The 20,827-nt window shown below is 37.4% G+C and overlaps 1 protein-coding gene and 1 long non-coding RNA gene across 3 annotated transcripts in view; both read right to left on the reverse strand.

Moving 5' to 3' along the window:
• Positions 1-2,179: 2,179 nt before the first annotated feature.
• LOC139117980 (resistin-like) overlaps positions 2,180-20,827 on the reverse strand; it is a 30,465-nt gene continuing 11,817 nt past the window's right edge. The window contains exons 1-4 of one of the 2 annotated variants that reach the window (XM_070681241.1): positions 6,917-7,010; positions 4,194-4,273; positions 3,568-3,639; positions 2,180-3,144 (exon numbers count right to left, since the gene is read on the reverse strand). In XM_070681241.1, the coding sequence (XP_070537342.1) occupies positions 2,975-3,144; positions 3,568-3,639; positions 4,194-4,260 (309 nt within the window). In that variant the 5' untranslated portion in view covers positions 4,261-4,273; positions 6,917-7,010 and the 3' untranslated portion in view covers positions 2,180-2,974. Of the gene's footprint in view, positions 3,145-3,567; positions 3,640-4,193; positions 4,274-6,916; positions 7,011-20,827 lie in introns of those variants that run through there. The other variant, XM_070681240.1, reaches the window with a different exon arrangement.
• LOC139117982 (uncharacterized) lies at positions 14,603-19,034 on the reverse strand. Its single transcript, XR_011548610.1, has 4 exons — positions 18,860-19,034; positions 16,156-16,235; positions 15,538-15,609; positions 14,603-14,999 (listed from the first exon to the last, which is right to left on the reverse strand). It is a non-coding gene; the product is annotated as an uncharacterized lncRNA (long non-coding RNA).

A 20,827-nucleotide genomic window follows, 5' to 3' on the forward strand; every position in this document is an offset into this window, starting at 1 on the left:
GGGGGATTAAGATTAACGTTTGCATCCATAAGTGGATTTTTAGTCCCCACAGACACTGTCCAAACATAGGTTTGGTCATGTCCGTCCGTGTGTGCGTGCGTCCGTCGTTCACGCAGATATCTCAGACATGCCCAGGTCAATTTCTTTCAAACTTTGCACAAGGATAGTACCCTACCCCATACAGATGCATGTCGATTTGTTTCACAATGCGATCAAATTTGGCCGTGTTAGAGGACTTTTTAGTTTTCATCTCCATAGACTCCTATGTATAAGGCAGTCTCCATAGACTCCCATGTATAAGGCAGACCATAGACTCCCATGTATAAGGCAGACCATAGACTCCCATGTATAAGGCAGTCCATAGACTCCCATGTATAAGGCAGTCCATAGACTCCCATGTATAAGGCCAAGAAAAATAAAAATTTAGTTTCTCATCGTATTCATATTGCAAAAAGGATGCAGTGACACAGTTTTAGTCCCCATGGATGAAGTCCAGGGGGCTTATAGATTGGGTCATGTCCGTCCGTGAGTCCATCCGTTCACGCAGATATCTCAGATATTTTGACAAAATGTCACGTGACCTTGGTGACCTTTGACCTCAAATATATATATTTGTCCATAACTCAGTAACCACAAGTGCTACACCCTTCATATATGGTATGATGGGACAGCTTATGACGCCACATATTGTACCTCATTAATTATGCACATATCTAATTTTGAGCAAGCCAATCGAGCTAGAGGTCTGATTTTTGGTATATAGGGATGTTTTAGCAATACAATTTTTTGACAAAATGTCACATGACCTTGGTGACCTTTGACCTCAAATATACATATTTGTCCATAGCTCAGTAACCACAAGTGCTACACCCTTCTTATTGTATGGTATGATGGGACAGCTTATGACGCCACATATTGTACCTCATTCATTATGCACATATCTAATTTTGAGCAAGCCAATCGAGCTGAAGGTCTGATTTTTGGTATATAGGGATAACTTTGCAATACAATTTTTTTGACAAAATATCACGTGACCTCGGTGATCTTGGACCTCAAATATACATATTTGTCCATAACTCAGTAACCACAAGTGCTACACCCTTCATGTATGGTATGATGGGACACTTTATGACGCCACATATTGTACCTAATTAATTATGTGCATATCTAATTTTGAGCGAGCCAATAGAGCTAGAGGTCTGATTTTTGGTATATAGGGATAATATAGCAATACGAAATTTTTGACAAAATGTCATGGACCTTGATGACCTTTGACCTCAAATATACATATTTGTCCATAGCTCAGTAACCACAAGTGCCAAACCTTTCATATATGGTATGATGGGACACCTTATGACGGCACATATTGTACCTCATCAATTATGCGCATATCTAATTTTGAGCGAGCCAATAGAGCTAGAGGTCTGATTTTTGGTATATAGGGATAACTTAGCAATACAATGTTTTTCAAATGTCACGTGACCTTGATGACCTTAGACCTTGATTATACATATAGATGCATAACTCGGTAACCACAAGTTCTATAAGCTTCAATTTTGATAGGATATTAGACCTTCAGATTTCACATCTCGTACCTCATTTATTATGCACATATGTATTTCTTGGCTGGCCAACACAGCTAGAGGTCTGATCTTTTTCCCGATTTAGAACCATAACTTAGACATGCCTCTTGTTATCAATTGGGAAAAATGACATAAACCTATGTGCCCATAGATGTGAACTTATACACTCCAGCGATACTTTTAATGACCACATTTCCCTGCCCCATCAAGACTAATACTCCTTTTACAAGTGGGGACTATGTCATTGACAATGACTTGTAATACATGGAATAAATAGAACACACCAGAGTCAAAATTATAATGAATAGACTAGGACGTAATTAGTGTAACTTAGCAGCGTTAACATTTGTCCGAGTCGGTTTGTTTGTTTGTTTGCCCAAACTGCAATGCACACCGTCGATGCTAGTTCAAATTTCACCACAGCTCAACATTACATGTTTCACAAACATTGATGGAAATATAAACCGAAATATAACCGCAAATACGTAGATAATAATACCACACTTCTCGAAATTGACGGTATCATTCATCAAAAGAATTACCTATTAACAAAGTCTACACAGAATGAATTGGTGAAACACAACAACTAGGCAAATTACAGCATTTAGTACCCTGCCTTTTGAGTGTTATCACATTTCAATGAAACGTCGACACGGGTTACAAGACTTTTCTGGTGACACAGAAAGCGAGTTACCTTGTCATTGCTTGCGCCAAATTTCAAAATGAATGTTGAATGAGTTATATATCCAGACGTTATGGACTGGCTGGCTTGTTCTGTTTTTGGGGAGGGGGAACTGAAATGCATTAACTGTAAAGCGAGTTCACGTTTTGAGACCTGTAATTTGTCAGTTGTGTCTTTGAGCAGGGTACTTTCTTTTTACATCTTCTATTAAGTACTTCATCTAGTAAGTTGAAAGATACAATTTTCCATCGATTTGCTACGACGATACGCTAAATTTAACTTCAAGTTGATAATCTTCTCTATAGACCTTATAATCTTTCGTTCTCATTTTAAGGAGCAAAACATTTTCTATACCAGTTCACGGTGACCAGATCTGGAATTAAGGTGCACCCTGTATCTAAAGTTTTCAAGACAGTCATCGGGGCGGGGTGTGGTGGGTGTGGGGCGGCATAAAAATAACCACTTAAACGCCGATTTTACAAAACCTGTGAAATAATCAAATTATTACAATAAATTCAGTAGCAAAACCATTTTATTTATCGACTAAAATGCATTCTATTCAGCTGCATTTATCATCGATTTCTATTTAATCATGCGATTGATTCAAGTAAACGTTTGCAGTTTTGTCAGTTCCTTGTTCTTTTTATTGTCATTTATGAAGCCAAATTGAACAAAGACGTCATCTTGAATCAAATTCAAAGACTGTACTTTAGCAGAGTCTCGGTGGATCGACCTTGCAGCATCGAGCTAAGGTCCAGTCAATTGGATTTCCACGAGGGCAGCCAGTATGACAGAAACAGCGTGTACGTCCATCCCCAAGCTCTTGAATGCTGTAGGAACCACAAGCCCTGCCACAGCTGCAGCCAGTGACGGTGTAGCCTAACATTGAAATAGAAAACAAAGCAATTGGAGAAACAAACCTAAGTAAATTAACAAACGCGAACACTTCAACAATGAACATTAATGTAATATCCATATTTCTCACTCACCCTCTACTCCTCACTCACTCTGTCTGTCTGTCAGTCCGTCGATCCGTCTGTCCATCCATTCATTCATTTATCAATCCGTCCGTCCGTTCGTCCATCCATCCATCCGTCCATCTATCCATCCATCCATCCGTCCCCTATCTCTCTCTCTCCCTCTCTCTCTCTCTCTCTCTCTCTCTCTCTCTCTCTCTCTCTATCTATCTATCTATCTAATTGTTTGCTTATTTATCTATCATCTCTGTCTACATTGTTTCTCAAAAATGAATCAACCTTTTGACAAATCACGGACCGTTAATGCAGATGCCATTCGACTTACCTGTGGGACATGTGGCGTAGTTGGTGGCTCTAGGTCCATCGACGCCCTGATTGATGCATTGTAAGCCTGCTCCTGAGAGATTAATAAAACCACGTTTCAAATGTTCAGTAACATGCAATTATAGACGTAGAATTGATACATGTAATTCTCATCTCGTTGTTCTCCCTTTAACGTGAACCAATATCTCTGGTCAACTCTAGTCTTTTACTCAGGTATGTGCATTTGGCACCGTGATTAGTAATCAACAGAAGAATATGCAATTTCATTTTCACCTTTTGCAAGATGTTAGAGCAATGTACACAATTTGTGTTCTTTACTATCCTTACCGTTATTTTGAGATTTTTACCTCTATATACATTTTGTCTTGAAACTCACTGTATAATGTTTGTTTTTCTGTGTTGGACACTCGTTAATCAATCAAATTTATCCTGAATTTCTTGTTGACCAATACCCTTCAGCTTCCTGAAAGGATGTATTGCCGAAACACGATGTGTTTCGTCAGATTCATATTTGCGTATACAAAAAAATTCGGACTTAACAAGTTTGTGTTTTTAGAAAGCCACTTCTTTTTTGTTTGTCTCACTTTCTGATTGTGTTTCTGTTTTGAAAAGAAGTTGCAAGCATACCAAATATTGCTGGAACAGCCGATAGAACAACAACCACAACGACGCTTAACAGAACACTGTTTCTCATTCTGAAGAGTGATCTGTGAAAAACGCAGAAATAAAAATGGTTGGTGTAGTTCGACATTTGTTACACAATAATTGACCAAATTTCAATGCAAAAAATTAATCTGTCAAATATGGATATTGTATGCTCCACTTTCTGCGTGGACATTTTAATATTAGTTAAACTGAACCTTGCCGAAAACGCCATCGACTGCAATCGGTAATAGGACAGGACTATATATCTACATTGCATAATGATGTATGCATATCTCACATTTTTAGCCTGTTTTGGGTTTGCTTATTTATAATGATAAGTTATTTCTTATTTCAAGCCATTTTCTTTTTGAAATTTGCATACACTTTAATATGGCATATGCTAGGAAGGGGCTCAAAGCGCTCTTTGAAATTCAATAAAGCCTTGACACTAAATACAGCTCTTTCTTTTGCTCTCTATATTCATCACTTGCCAAGCGTTGCCAGTAGACTTTGTCCAATTTGATACAACAAAATATGTAGTGAAAGGTTCATTAGTTTGTCATTATGTAAATATTTCAAATATAGTAACACTTTGATTGGATTAGGGTCTTTTCCGACCAACTATCGTCCCGTTTGTTATAAGCCCTACACAATACTTACATCGACGCTTGTAATGTCAATTGCTTTATATACAGGATAGACCGGACAAAATTTGCCAGGAATTTTTCTCATGTAAGCCAACAGGAACACTCCACTTCTAAATATATCTACTACAGGCTTTGTAATGTAAGTAGAAAAGCTTAGCAGTTAAAAAACGAAGTCAAAGTTTCTTAAATATCGATTATTACTTAAATTACACTCAGGGGGAGTAACTCCACTTTTAAATGATATACAGGACAAGGTGAGCGACATGGGCGTGGTTTGTGTGAACGAGTTTCAATTTATAAAAAAATACGGTTGTTACAAATCTAACCACTATAACTTGAAAAAGGGAAGGGTTGGACTTTATATACCAGAAGAGCCCAAGTTCGAGGGTTTTATCCGACTTAAAAACTATCGCCCCTAACTGATATATTTTCGTTTTCAATGTGTTTACGTCAACCGTCCCCTTTGTCAATGTAACATGTTTAGGATATGAATTAAACTTTTATTTGTGAAATAGCCTTCCAATGTAATGGAGCATCCTATAAATGCCCTAGGGCACATTAGTTTAAATGCCCTAGGGCACATTAGTTTATGTTTGTACCACAGCAGATTTTGTGTTGCAGCTGGTTTCCACTGTGTTACCAAATTTGAATATTAAAACGTACCAGATGTCTACAGAATATGACATGTTCACTTTTGATTGGACAGTACTTTACTATGGCGCTGTCATTCGTTTCTGGAATTTGGTGACCATGGCTTTACGAGCAGATAAAACACCCTGAATTGAGCACTCTGATTGGTCAATCAACAGTAGATAGTTTTTAACTTTAATAATATCATCAATTTCCCTCACCTAGAAAGCAATTCCACTTTCATCAGCCTATGGAGTATACATATCTCACCTTATGGTTCTATGGGAGCATGTAGTTCACATTGTGAATTTGCCGAGAGACATTGCCTCCGTAATGCTGTCGCAAACGCAAAAATCAATTTTACACATGAAGAAAGGCTTATCTTTACATGAAAACTTTTTGGCAGGTGTCTTACACTTGATGACAAGTATGATATGTCTCTCAGACCAGTGGTAAATTATGGCATCAATAACATCAATCTATAAATTGTGATCATGTACTTCATATTTTGACTGACAGATTGGTATATGGCAGGTGCCATGTGTGGGGTAGGATATGTTAATCCTTTCGAAACACCTGACATCACTTCTTGGTTGTTTATCCAGGCGTCAATCTTTCTTCCATGGATTGAACCGTGCGATGTGTACCGATACTTTGTGACATGTTGTACTGTTTTTGTCCTACACTTTATCTGAGATGAAAGACTTTTACTTATTGGCTAACAAATGGGCAAGATTGCTATTAATTGACATACTTTTCTTTATCGTTATTACTTTCTACTGCATCGATGTTACTTACAATTGTATTACTTTATTTAGTCTACAACTATTGTACTAGCTACTTAGCGGCCTATAGTTACGAAAAGTCCGAAAGGTGGATGTAAATCGATTATCATTGTAACACTGTAACATAATCGTGGATCATAGGATGTCATCGTACATTAGGATGTTAAATAAATTTTACTCAAAAAAGACTTGCAAATTTCAAAATATCTATTCCCTCCTTGGAATTTCAATAAAGCCTGTTTTTAGTTACACATCAACGATTTACAAAAGATCAAGCTGCACAAGACTGCGCAAATTTGAGTTAGTTTAGCATCCGCCACAGAAGCTTAAATTCAGCTGCTCTTGTTTAAGCATTTATCGTCCAACATAGCAAAAGGCGCGTCTACTGTGATACTGAATACAATAAAATAATACTTCCTCTAATGCAAACTATATGGAATTTAAAACCCTTTGGCTGGCTTGCTATAGGCATTCTGATGCCAGGACACGATAAGCAGTTGACAAATGGCTTAAAATCGTATAAACGATAGAATCGTCAAGATTCTGATGATGGGCAATTGAAGTCACAAAACAAGGTTCCTTTGTGCAATTCACCCACGACTGAAGTAAGTTAAACATCTACACATTCAAAGTATGTACGTACCTTTATGACTTACAGGAACAAACGGACGTACTGCAAACAATATATTACGGTAGAGCTGACGCACTCACTGATCGCAACCACTTCTCGTTTTATACCTTTGTTATGGCGAGGGCATTTAATATTTGCCTCCTGGAGGAAAACGATCCCTCATAAAACATCTTGTCGCCGAAGCATAAAATGTCATAACTTTACTGACAATAAGTCGCGTAAGTGTTCCACATGTTAAATTGTCTGATTTATGTCGATTTGAAACAAAATAAGTCAGGGTTTGGACGTGTTATTAATATAAAGTACTATTCATTTTTTAAAAAACGCCATTTACTGTAACAATAAGCTATTGGAAACATTCATGACATAAAAATATGCAAGAATAAATATTCACCAAGACATTTGTAATACGATAAACGGAACCTCAAGAACTAAATACCATGACGTATATTGACAGGTGGAGTGGTTGACGTGATATTTAAATGACTTTTTCTTGCTGGTAGATGAGCCGATCAGATGGTTGAATGGTCATCGTAAACTGCTAAAACGGTCGCTCTACTGTATATCACTTACTTGTCTACGCAACTTTTGTGTTGAACAAGAGAGTATTGAATAGGAAATGAAATTGTATTTTTATCACAGTTTAGACAACGTTGCAGTGATATTGATGTTCAGAATTATTGAATAGTTACAACAGATTAGATACTCATACATTATTTCAGAATAGGCTTTGTTTTGAAAATTTTGTTAACATTTCCATGAAACCAGTCTTCAAAAATGTATTTACATCCTTCTGTATATCGTCACATTCATTGAATATTGAAAGAGGGCGACACAAGGATCTTGCCAAAGAACATAGAGTTCGTATTTGTGATAAAGTGTCAATTGAAAACGAATTTCATTTCTTGCTAGTTTGTCCTATGTACTCAGAACTCTGAACAGATCGATAAATTGATACAATTATTACAAAATAAAAATGCTGGTATTATCAGAAGTTTATGCAGATTTTTGTTTTATGTGTTCAAGAGAGGGAGTGAAATACTAACAATTTTTGCGGACGTCAGATCCCAGTACCGTACTGAGGACTCCACTTTTAGCATAATGCCAATAAGTGAATAATCAGAGACAATTTGATTTGTTATAGCGTGGGGAGGGACCGGGTTGCTAGTGATGAATATGATACAGGTAAATAAAGTATTAAAATGTTGACAGAACAGTGAAGACAATCTATTAAAGCATCATTGTTAAAAATTTGGGGATAACTCATCCACAATCGGCAAGCAATTATAATATAAATTTCAGCATGAACTTAAAAAAAGCTGCGAGTTGTAAATGTATAGAGAGTTAGCATAGCATAAATAGACGGAAATGGTGCTTCAAGGAAGAGTTAATCATTTGACAGTCACATAACTAGGGTAGAAACTCGTTTGAACTGGTTCTGACATGTTTGAACTGGCAAAGCAAATTTTATATTTTATGACAAGTTATCATTATAAAGCTGTTGTCCATGATCTACTTTCAAGTTGTCCCTGTTTGTCCTTTTTAGCCATCACTACTATAGATTGATAGAAAAACCAAAAGCACCATTATATCTTTTCAGAAACTTTAAAATGTCCTTTCATCAAAACATTTCTTCTTGGGTGGTTAAACAAATTTCATCATATCAATTCCTACCATTGCAAGTCAGCTAGTCAAAATAATAAGTTCCAATATCTTCTGATTATTGGAAGGGGCACAATAACCTACAAAGATATGTTTGTCGATATCTGCAATGGATCGGGTGAAAGCGGCTTAGCGGCTTCGCTTGCGATAATAAAGTCCGCATAAGTTTAAGCTGGTCATTTAGTTCTTTCTAATCAATCTGCATGGTACAAATCTCTTTGCATTCATAAAATGTTTGTTCTTGCTCACTATACTTCCATGGTATTTTTTTCTAAGGCCCATAATGCCTCTCTCTTTCATTTTAATCCTTCAGTTGACCTGATAACCTCCGAGGGGAAATGAGACATCCTGAAAATCCGTTTGCATTTTGGTGCTTCTCGCAATTTTTTCATAGGTCCTGGCACATGTAGGCTATTCGACCTGTTTTATATTGTATTTCATTTGCCAGAATGAAATCATTCTTCAGATCAGAACTGAGCTGTGTAGGAAAGACAACTGGGATTCCCATTAAAAAATTGCCTGACAATTGCCTGTAGTACGGTACCTATTGTGTTACCGCTCATACAAGCACAGAATCTTGACTCGTTTATCTGAAAAGAACGCTCAAGTTGGCAGTCATTCCAACTCTTGACGTTTCCTAATGTGTAATTTCAGCCTACTTTACCACCAGTAACAACACAAAGAAGCCTTTGCTATTTTGCTTCACTAACGTTTGCTGCATAGCTTTGTTCTACACTTGATTGTAAGATTGCATGTCATTTTCTCATCTTGACTTTATCAACACCTTTCAGATCTGGTAAATCACTATATTCCATTAATCGGGGCTTGAAACGGTTACTTTTCCATACCAAATATCGATAAATTGATACAATTATTACAAAGTAAAAATTCTGATATTATCAGAAATTTATGCAGATTTTTGTTTTATGCGTTCAAGAGAGAGGGAGTGAAATACTGTACCAATTTTTGCGGACGTCAGATCCAAGTACCTTACTGAGGACTCCACTTTTAGCATAATGCCAATAAGTGAATAATCAGAGACAATTTGGATTTGTTATAGCGTGGGGAGGGACCGGGTTGCTAGTGATGAATATGATACAGGTAAATAAAGTATTTACATTTTGGCAGAACAGTGAAGACAATCTATTAAAGAATCATTGTTAAAAATTGGGGATAACTCATCCACAATCGGCAAGAAATTATAATATAAATTTCAGCATGAACTTAAAAAAGCTGCGAGTTGTAAATGTAGAGAGAGTGAGCATAGCATAAGTAGAGGGAAATGGTGCTTCAAGGGAGAGTTAATCATTTGACAGTCACATAACTAGGGTAGAAACTCGTTTGAACTGGTTCTGACATGTTTGAACTGGCAAAGCAAATTATATTTTATAACAAGTTATCATTAAAAAACTGTTGTCCATGATCTACTTTCAAGTTGTCCCTGTTTGTCCTTCTTAAGCATCACCACTATAGATTGATAGAAAAACCAAAAGCACCATTATATCTTTTCAGAAACTTTAAAATGTCCTTTCATCAAAACATTTACTTCTTGGGTGGTTAAACAAATTTCATCATATCAATTCCTCCCATTGCAAGTCTGCTAGTCAAAACAATAAGTTCCAATTTCTTCTGATTATTGGAAGGGGCACAATAACCTACAAAGATATGTTTGTCGATATCTGCAATGGATCGGGTGAAAGCACTAGTACAATAGCGGCTTGGAGGCTTCGCTTGCGATAATAAAGTCCGCATAAGTTTAAGCTGGTCATCTGTAACATCTAGTTCTTTCGAATCAATCTGCATGGTACAAATCTCTTTGCATTCATAAAATGTTTGTTCTTGCTCACTATACTTCCACGGTATTTTTTTCTAAGGCCCATAATGCCTCTCTCTTTCATTTTAATCCTTCAGTTGACCTGATAACCTCCGAGGGGAAATTAGACATCCTGAAAACCCGTTTGCATTTTGGTGCTTCTCGCAATTTTTTCATAGGTCCTCACATGTAGGCTACGCGACCTGTTTTACATTGTATTTCACTTACCAGAATGAAATCATTCTTCAGATCAGTACTGAGCTGTGTAGGAAAGACAACTGGGATTCCCATGGAAATTGCCTGACAAACTACGCTGGTACGGTACATATTGTGTTACCGCTCATAAAAGCACAGAATCTTGACTCGTGTATCTGAAAGGAACGCTCAAGTTGACAGTCATTGCAACTCTTGACGTTTTCTAATGTGTAATTTCAGCCTACTTTACCAGCAGCAACAATATAAAGAAGCCTTTGCTGTTTTGCTTCACTAACGTTTGCTGCATAGCTTTGTCCTACACCAGATTGTAAGATTGCTCATCATTTTCTCGTCTTGACTTTATCAACACCTTTCAGATCTTGCAAATCAATAGCTTTCATTGACCAGGGCATGAAACGATTTTTTTTCCAGCCATGTGATTCTCATGTGTTTGACTATTCCATAAATTACGCTTTCTCTATACTTGCTAGAAGGCCTATTTACCCACTATGCTTTCAGAGTCTCGAATGATTTACTGAGCCTAAAACAATACATAAAATCCTAATAAGGATAAATTTGATTTTACTGTGAAGTAAATATCTTAGTGTGTGGCTTCTTCACAGTTACACAGTCTGACAAAATGATGCATCAGCCTGACAATTGTACTGTTGACAGAATGCAAATCTTCACATTTGCACACTAATTTCATTCAGAGGCAGAAGAGTGTTAAGAACGTATTTGTTTGGTACAAGTTAGCAGCACTGTACATTTGTTTATTGGTTCGTTTGTTAGCGCAACCTGTTATGCACACCATTGATGCCCGTCACAACTTCACAAAGATCGACAAATCTAGTGCTGACGTTTCAAATTGCATGTTCATAAAATTTATGTAAATATGAACCTAAATTATAACATCGATACGCAGAGAGTAAAGTTCCAAACATATCACACTCTTAAAAAATGATGGCATTATCCATCAAACGAATGACATATTAACTTAGTATGCTCGGAAGGAATTTTAGTCAAACACAACATCTGGACCAAATTATAACATTTAGTACCCTGCTTTTTGAGTGTTGTCATATTTTTAAAAACCTCTACGTGGCTTTATAAAAAGTTAATATTTCTTATGACACAGAAAACTACTTACATCGTCCCGGCTTTTGAAAATTTCCAAAATTAATTTAAAATGACTTATGCATCTGTAACCAGGTAAAATTTTGCAGTACCTGTTTCAAGATTTCAAAGCAGTTTGTATAGTACACGATGTTGTTTAGCGTTCGCGTGTAAGACAACTTCAAGGTGTTGTCATGATGCAGTGTCACAGATTTCCTGTAATATGTGGCAGTTCGCTCAAATTGAAGTAGTGCATCTTCCGCGACTCGTTTATTATTCCTGCGATGGAAACTGGTTCTCGTTTTCGGTAGAGTAGTCAGTTAGATTCAAACATGTTCTTAGGAGTGATTACGGCTACATTATCATGAAACTTTAGTGTTTGCTACGCTTTTTCTTCACTAGTGTATTAATACGCAAGTAAAAAAAGAGAAAGAAGAAGCGTGGAGCTTTGAAGAAGTTTGGCCGTCCTCAGCTCCAGCAGCAAAAACAAATGGATCGCTTAGCCCAGAAACATTCCATATTACAGCATGATAGTAACATTCTGTTAGAGTGACATTCCAAGAATGTAAAGGATTAACCACAGAGAGACTCAATACAGATCATTGCTGCTGTGCTCGATTTTAGTCAAGGAGGTAGGTAACCCACGTGAACTGTCTACTGCGCCAATAGTCGCTGTGTTTACTATGTGAACGTTTCTTTGATGTCTGAACATTTGTGTTGAAAGACAGTCCACTGCTATTAGACACAGAGGCATTGAAAGGCAGTTCACATATACATCGATCCATGTTAAAAGTTGAAGTATCGGGACAGAAGCTCCACGATTCGACACATTTTGATCAAGTTAAATAAGAGCGTATTTGACACTTAGGAAGCCTTCAGTTATTACTGCCGAGGGTGGGCCGACAAAATCCAAGGGTGGGGGTCACCTTAAATTTGAAAAGGCGGGGGGTCATGTATTTTTCAAACAGCACAGAGGGCGTCGCTTAATTTACATAAGTATTCGTCCCGTCAGAAAGCAGTTAGTGTTCAAAAATATTCTGGAAAATAAAATGATTCTCTGCATGATTTCATTCTCTGAAGTCATTCAACCGTAAATCTGAACAAAAGTATAATTATCTGTCACATGAACTTCTTGTCTTGGCAACTCTGACGCTTGACTTATTGTAAATCGAGCTCACTGAAACGTTAACACACATTGTGAAAAAATCTGATTGTCTTTTCTTGGATTCTATCGCCCCTCCAGAGTTGTTTGTGTGTGCAGAATTACCCCAGCAATGGGGGTCATGAAATGTTTGTCATCTTAAAGGGGGTCATCAATGTTTTGGTGCAATGGGTAGGGGGTTTACTTATTTTCACTGATACACAGGAAGAATTTGCCGGCCAAACCTCTGCCATAATAACTGAGCGAGCTGGCTGAGATTTATGCCACCTGTTTACTGTTTACCACACAAGACCGATGACTGTTGAAGGCTACAATAATCAGAAAGTATTTCCAGTGTTTTGTGGAAGTACAAACGTGAAAACACTCAATACATTTCATGGGAAGCAGCAAACTGTTGAAGTGGCCATATAGAGTTTTCTTACGTTAGTACGGACTCGATGTATTTCAAAACAACGAAGCTAGAAGTGTTGTAGGTTATGAACCACAGTGGGATAGAACTGTCGGATCTTCTGCTGCTGCATGTGGATAACTACTTCATGTCAAAGAAGTTTTCAGTGAAGAGTGTATAAGGCTGTCCTATGTGCATCAGTAACGTCTGACTGGCTGATTGAATAACGGACACTAATCAGCTGGAACAGAACACTAAGTGCTTACACTTGCTGATCGGACAGTGAAACTATATCAGCATTGATCACTACATGAAGTGCCGACTGGTATCTGTTTAGCTTCACTAGTTTAGGTTGTTTTTCATGAGAGTTCAAGTATTATTTGTTGTTCTATTTTAAACAAGGATTCAACAGACCATCTTAGTGTGTGTTGTGAGTGATTTTTCTCCATGCTTACCCAGGTGACCTCTATCATCAAAATTACCTGCTTCAATCTGATCCAACCGGCCCCATTCTCTATAGATAAATTTATGTTGAGCATTTGCCTTACTCTAACAATATGTGGACCCGAATGCTTACATATCCAAACGTTCTGCACTTGCTATTAGCAGGGTATTCTATTTTTATTGGGTACTTCATCGAATAAGTAGTCTTCCGCCTGATGAATGATAATATCAGAGATCCCATTTTCCACAGATTTACTGATATAAATCGTTGAATTAAACTTTATAATCTTCTCAGGGGTGGTGAGTCTATAGGCATCTGTACATTTTTAAGCTTCAAGATGTTTTATTCTGAAATGTCTTTACGGTATTTTGTTCACCAAGCCAATCATTTCCACTTGCAAGGTTCTCCCAGCAAAACCTATGTCTAGAAGTGGACAGGTAATTTGCCATGTCAGGATTTTGATATCGCCACTGACACTCATAACCCTGGATTCATAGGGCTGACACAAATAAGATAAAGGAATATAAAATGTTATCAAGAAACGTCCACAGAGATAGGATAAGGATGATTACTGGCCAGACAGATTTACTGCTTTTAATTAATGAGTTGGTAAATTCTTAGAATGTGTCATTATGCCCAAGTTAATCTTTTATATTATGCACACATGCAGGGAGTCGTTGGGCTAACATTTTTTCTCAATATATATGTTTAAATGATTTGTTCTCATTTTAAGTATTACATTTCAAACCTGTACTCTACAGAATTATGACGATCAGATCTTAAATGGAGTTGCATCGTTCATATGACATTTGCACATCAGTCACACAGGAATGGGATGGGTTTGGCGCTTAAGAATGAATCAATTTGATGTATCCTTTAACAGCACACAGTTGAAATAAAGGAAAAGGTACCATGAATTGAGTTGCAAAACAAACTACATAATTTTATTTTGAGACAACTCGTCCAACAGCAAATAATTTACTCTTTTATGTTGTATCTACCATTAATGTCAAAGTAACCTAGCGACGAATTCAAGTAAACATTTTCAGTGGTTTTTCTGTTCGCTTTTCTTTGCATTACCATTGATGAAGCCAAATTGGAGAAAGACTGTCATGAAGAACTCAATTATATTCACAGACAGTTTTTAGCAGTGTTTTGGTTTATCGACTTTACAACATCGAGCTAGGGTCCAGTCAATTGGATTTCCATGAGGGCAGCCAGTGTGACAGAAACAGCGTGTACGCCCATCCCCCACCTCTTGAATGCTGTAGGAACCACAAGCATGGCCACAGCTGCAGCCAGTGACGGTGTAGCCTAACATAGAAATAAAAAGCAAAGCCATTGAAGTCAAAAACATATAAGTAAATTAACAAACGCTAACACTTCAACAATGAGCATTAATGTAGTATCTATGTTTCTCACTCACTCACTCAGTCTGTATGTCGCTGTTTGTCTGTCAGTCAGTCAGTCAGTCAGTCAGTCAGTCCGTCCGTCAATCCATCCATCCATCCATCCATCCATCCATCCATCCATCCATCCATCCATCCATCCATCCATCTATCTATCTATCTATCTATCTATCTATCTATCTAGTCTGTCTGGCTGTCTATCTCCATCTATCTATCTATCTATCTATCTATCTATCCATCCATCCATCCATCCATCCATCTATCTATCTATCTATCTATCTATCTATCTATCTAGTCTGTCTGGCTGTCTATCTCCATCTATCCATCTATCTATCTCATTGTCTGCTCATTTATCTATCTTCTCTGTCCACATGTGTTTCTCAAAAATCAGTCTGCCTTTTGACAAATCTCAGGACCGTTAATGCAGATGCCATTTGACTTACCTGTGGGACATGTGGCGTAGTTGGTGGCTTTAGGCCCATCGACGCCCTTATTGATGCATTGTAAGCCTGCTCCTGAAAGATTAATAAAACCTCGTTTGAAATGTTCAGTAACATGTCATCCTAGAACTGATGCACGTAAATTCTCATCTCGTTCTCCCTTAAACGTGAACCAATCTCTTTGGCCTACTGTAGTCTCTTACTCGGGTATGCTTTTTTATCTGCGTGATTGGTAATCAACAGAAGAATATGTAATTTCATTTTCACCTTTAGCAAGATACCAGTGCAATGGACACAATTTGTATTGTTTACTATCCTTACTGTTATCTTGCGATTTTTACCTCTATCACTGCACAATGTTTGTTGTTATGTATTAGATAATCGTTAGACAATCAAATTAAATTTATCCCGTAATTTGTGGTTGACCAATACCCTCAACTCCCCGAAAGTATGTATTGCCGAAACTTGATGTGTTACGTCAGATTCATATTTGCGTGTACGAAAATTTCGAACCTGACAAGTCAGTGATTTTTCGCTTTTTCAGGAAAATCACTTCTTGTTATGTTTATTTAACTTTCCTCGATGATGTTTCTGTTTTCAAAAAGGAAGAGGCAAGCATACCAAATATTGCAGGAACAGCCGATAGAACAACGACCATAACGACGCTTAACAGAACACTGTTTCTCATTGTGATGAGTGATCTGTGAAAAAGCAGAAATAAAAATTGTTAGCATAATTATTAAAACGATACACTTTAACTGACCAAGTATAAATACCAAAACAAAATATCTTATTCTAAATGTTTTTATGCTAAGTATTTCAACCGCCCAACTTGAGATGACCATACCTTATTTCTGCATTACACAATGTTAATATTGCGAGCTTGTAAATCAGGGTTACTAGTACTGAGGAAAAAGGCTTGTCTCTGTATTTAATTGTTCTTTTAGCAAGTGTCTTGGATAGATATGATGTATCACTTAAACAAATGATCACTGATAGTATAGGTGGTGTTTGACTGTGGATGAAGACCTTTCTCATTTGACTTACAGATTGATATATGGCAGGTGCCACATGTGGGGCAGAATGTGCTTACTATATTCGAAATACTTGACATTACTTCTTGGTTGTCTTTAACGAAGGTTCACATATTTTGCTTCAACTGATTTCACTGTATGTATTTGCTTTCTTATAGTCGTAATTTTATTCTAATTTGAAGCCATTTCACATTTGAACTTTGCATAATAGGGAGCCCTTAAAGCGTTATTAACTCTTGATAACATATGTGGCTTTTTCTCCTGCCCCTTATCTTCAACACTTGCCACGCGTTGCTGGTAGATTGGGCCCGATCTCATACAACAAAATATTTAGTAAACAGTAAAATGATTTTGTACATTGTGCTAGTAATATTTCTAAGGCCTGAACACTTTAATTAGGGTGTTCTCAAAACATCTATCTTGTGTCTGATATAGGCCCTACCCTATACCAATACCTGACATTGATGTTTAAATGATGTCAATTCGTTACACGGAGTGTTTCTGATGTACGTCATAAGCAATACTTCGCTTCTAAATATATCTGCTTCAGGGTTTTATAATGTAAGGGGAAAACTTAGCTGTAAAAACGGAGTAACAGGTTCTGCGTATCGATTGTTACTTTACGTTCATGGAGAGTATATTCTACTTCTGTGTACGATAAGAATTGTTTGACTATGTCCGAGAATTGCATAGGCGTGGACAGTGTTCAAGTTGTTGAATTAGAGAAACCGTTTGATACAATCTAACCACTATAACGTGATTTTGCGAAAGTGATAATGGGAAGTCCGAATTACCAATGTTATTCATTCGCACTTTGTGTGTCTTCCTCTGTCATATGCATCGGATAATTATTTCATAGGTTAAATTAACCTCCCTTCATTTTACCATGCATTTCTCGTGTCATCTTTAATCTGTCTTTCTATGATTTATACTCCAGAATTGGATCTAAAAGGGACTAATGAATCAGATTAGGTTCCTCTGCTCCGTCTTTTGATATATATCTCTTATGGCCACCATTCTACCAGACTATACGACAAGAGAGATGATTTCAACGTTTTTATGATCGATTTCCCTCACCTAAGCAGAAATATTTCCCTCCCATCAACCTATGCAGTATATATAGCTTATTCGTTACTGTAGAGCATGCACTTCATTCGTGGATTTTGCAGAGACACATGGCCATCACTCCTGCAAACTTATACATCAACGTTATAACGCATAACGCAAAATGCCTATTTTTACATCAAAACGTTGTAGTCAGGTGTAGTGCACTTGCTTTGAATTATGATATAATTATCAATCACATCAACCTATATTGTAACTTTGTACTTCCTATTTTGACAAACAGATTCTTGGTTTATGGTTGTTATGTACAATGTGTGGGCCAGCAATGTTAATCCTTTCGAAACACCTTGCTTTACTTCTTGGCTGTTTATTCAGAGGTCCATCTTTCTTGAACGACTTTGACCGTGTTATGTGTACCGGTACTACGTGAATTGTTGTACTGTGCTTGTCCTATTCTGTATCTGTGTGTTATAAGACTTTTCACTTATTTGCTAATAGATGGGTATGATTGCTATTAATTGAAAATCATTTCTTCACCCGTTTGCCGCATCAATGTTTCTTTCAACGTTAACTGTATTACTGTATTTAGAGTATACTTATTCTACTTCTGCGGAGTTTATGAAAGGAAAGGGGAGGATGACTTATGACCTAAATTTACGTACGTCCCAAAGTCGATAAAGAACAATTACCACGGTAATACTGTAACATAATCACAAGTCATGGGAAGGCATCAAACATTGAAGCGAAGAAAAAGGTGAAATTAAGTCTACAGCAAAGCCCTAAACATCTCAATAATCTATTTGCATCTATGAATTTAGATACAAAAAGGCTTCTTTTTGCAATTGCCATCAAACATAGCAAAAGTGGCGTCTACTGTGAGACTGAGAACGTTAAAATATTTTGATTATAAGTAAAACGATAAAATGTTGGCCTAAATTCATCGTATCTTGAAATTTTAAACGTCGACTCGATAACTATGGAGTCATATTGAAGTTGGCAGCCCTACCATAAATCTTTCTTTATTTGTCCAAAAGTATATATCGATACAAAATTCTCTGATTACCTAACGTCTCTTGCAATTGTTAAAATAGGATATTTTAGACCCTGTGACAGGCTTGCTACAGGCTATCTGATGTCAGGACCGGACAAACAGTTAACAGATGGCCTACAATTGTCTAAACGATGGATTGGTGAAGATTGAGATGATGTGTCATTGAAGCACTTACCTTTTTGTGTTGAGAGGAAAAAAACCGACCTGCTGCACACCTGTGTAGTATTGTGAAGCTGACGGGCTCACGGATGTCAGTCACATCTGGTTTTATGCCCTTTTGATGGCGTGGGCATTTAAAATTTACAACGAAGAGGAAATTAATCACCAATAAATCTCTCTTTCACAGTCAAATCATGGAGGTGAACAATATGAGGTCATAACTTGACTGGGCAACAAAGTTTTCAACCCCTCGGCACATTTTAGCAATCGATGTTAAATTGATCCATGCATAGCTACGTCACCCTGCAATTTGCTTTGTTTGGTTTGCCTTTTTTGTGTGTATTTTACCAAAGTTACATCAATATCGCTAGGCATCGATGTGAACAACTGAAACTGTTTTCTACAAATACGTGATAAATAAATAACCGTATCAGCACATATGCATCTGTATGGGAAAATTCACGCATTTGTTAAATCTTGCATTATCATCATCATGAATAATACACTGATCACAAGAATTCAGGGATTGTATAGGGGAATCCTGATCTGTGGTGTGTTTGAGAAGCATTATTTATCTGTCTGTGCAACAATCGTCCGATGCATGCATCCATGCATACCTTTTCATATTTTCATCCCCGATACTCATTCCCTCTCAGTTCCTACGAACCTCGACGATGGTAGACCAGCAACCCTCACCCTCAGTATCAACCTATCTTGACTCTCTCACAGCCCCTTCGTTCGCTACGCAGTTATGCGCCCTCAACGGCCTTTCTAACAAGCGACGCTCACTGAGCCAGCCGTGCTATAGCGTAGCGAACCTCGCCGGCTTGGCCGGCTCGCTGAGCTGAGCTTTGCTCAGCTCAACTGCTGAGGGCTGTATTATGGTCTGAGGTTAAGCCAGCGGGGGGCTGTGAGAGAGTCTACAACCTATCATACTAAATACGGTTATTGCATTGGTTAGTTCAATGAAAGTCACTAAAATAAACTGGCGAGGGTCTCGGTGACTGGTCTTGATGTCTCCACCGGCTGGGGTACTCCCACAGAGGAGCTTTTAGAGGAAGATTTTCCCCGCAGCGTCCCGTTTAATATCTGTTAGAGGTGAGAGCGCTGTGATGGTTGACGATTTTAAATTGTTTGATTTTGGTCTGTTTGAAACAAATGAGTCGGGTTTTGGTTGCTTTATTGACGTAGAGTAATGTTAATGTAAAAAGACACCTAGTTTAACAATAAGTACCAGGAAGCGTACGCGTATGACATGTAAATATGCAAGAGTAAATATTCACAAAAAAGTAGGGATAGAATAAACGGAACCTCAAAAACTAAACACTGTGACGTAGATTGATAGGTGGAGTGGTTGACATGATGTTTAAATGACTTTATCTTGCTGGTAGATGAGCTGATTAGGTGGTTGAATTTCCATTGTAACAGTTCTAAAACGGTTTCATAACAAAACTATTTTCAGTTATAGAGTTTCTATGTATGGAACCAATACGTCGTTCTACTGTACATCATTGACTTGCCTATGCAACATTTGTGTTGAACAAGAAAAGTATTGTGCATGTGATGCACATATATCTGCGAAATTTTCATGTATTCTTCCAACAACTCCATTGCAAAGAATATGCCACCGAGTGCTATTACAATACAGGAGAGGAGAAAATAACTCGAGGTGAAGATGGAATCGCAAATGCTGCTTATGTTAGAACTTATGTTTTTAAATTTTAACACAAATTAAGGCGGTTTGTGCAGCACGTGAAGGTTAACAATTTAGACTTTTTCTTCTGTCTTACATCAAGCTAGTAGGTTGTGGAATGGCAAAGCACATTCAAGCTTCGCATCCACTTGTATATAGTTAGTGATTTGCTGAAATAATGAACAGAAAAATTACATAAAAGTTCATAAAAATTGGTAAAATGTTGCGCTAAAATTTAGTTGGGGGAATATATGGCATTCAAAGGGTTAATTTCGCCTATCTTTCAGGTGA

This window comes from Ptychodera flava, chromosome 18 (genome assembly GCF_041260155.1).
Source record: "Ptychodera flava strain L36383 chromosome 18, AS_Pfla_20210202, whole genome shotgun sequence".
Taxonomy (NCBI): Eukaryota; Metazoa; Hemichordata; class Enteropneusta; family Ptychoderidae; genus Ptychodera; species Ptychodera flava.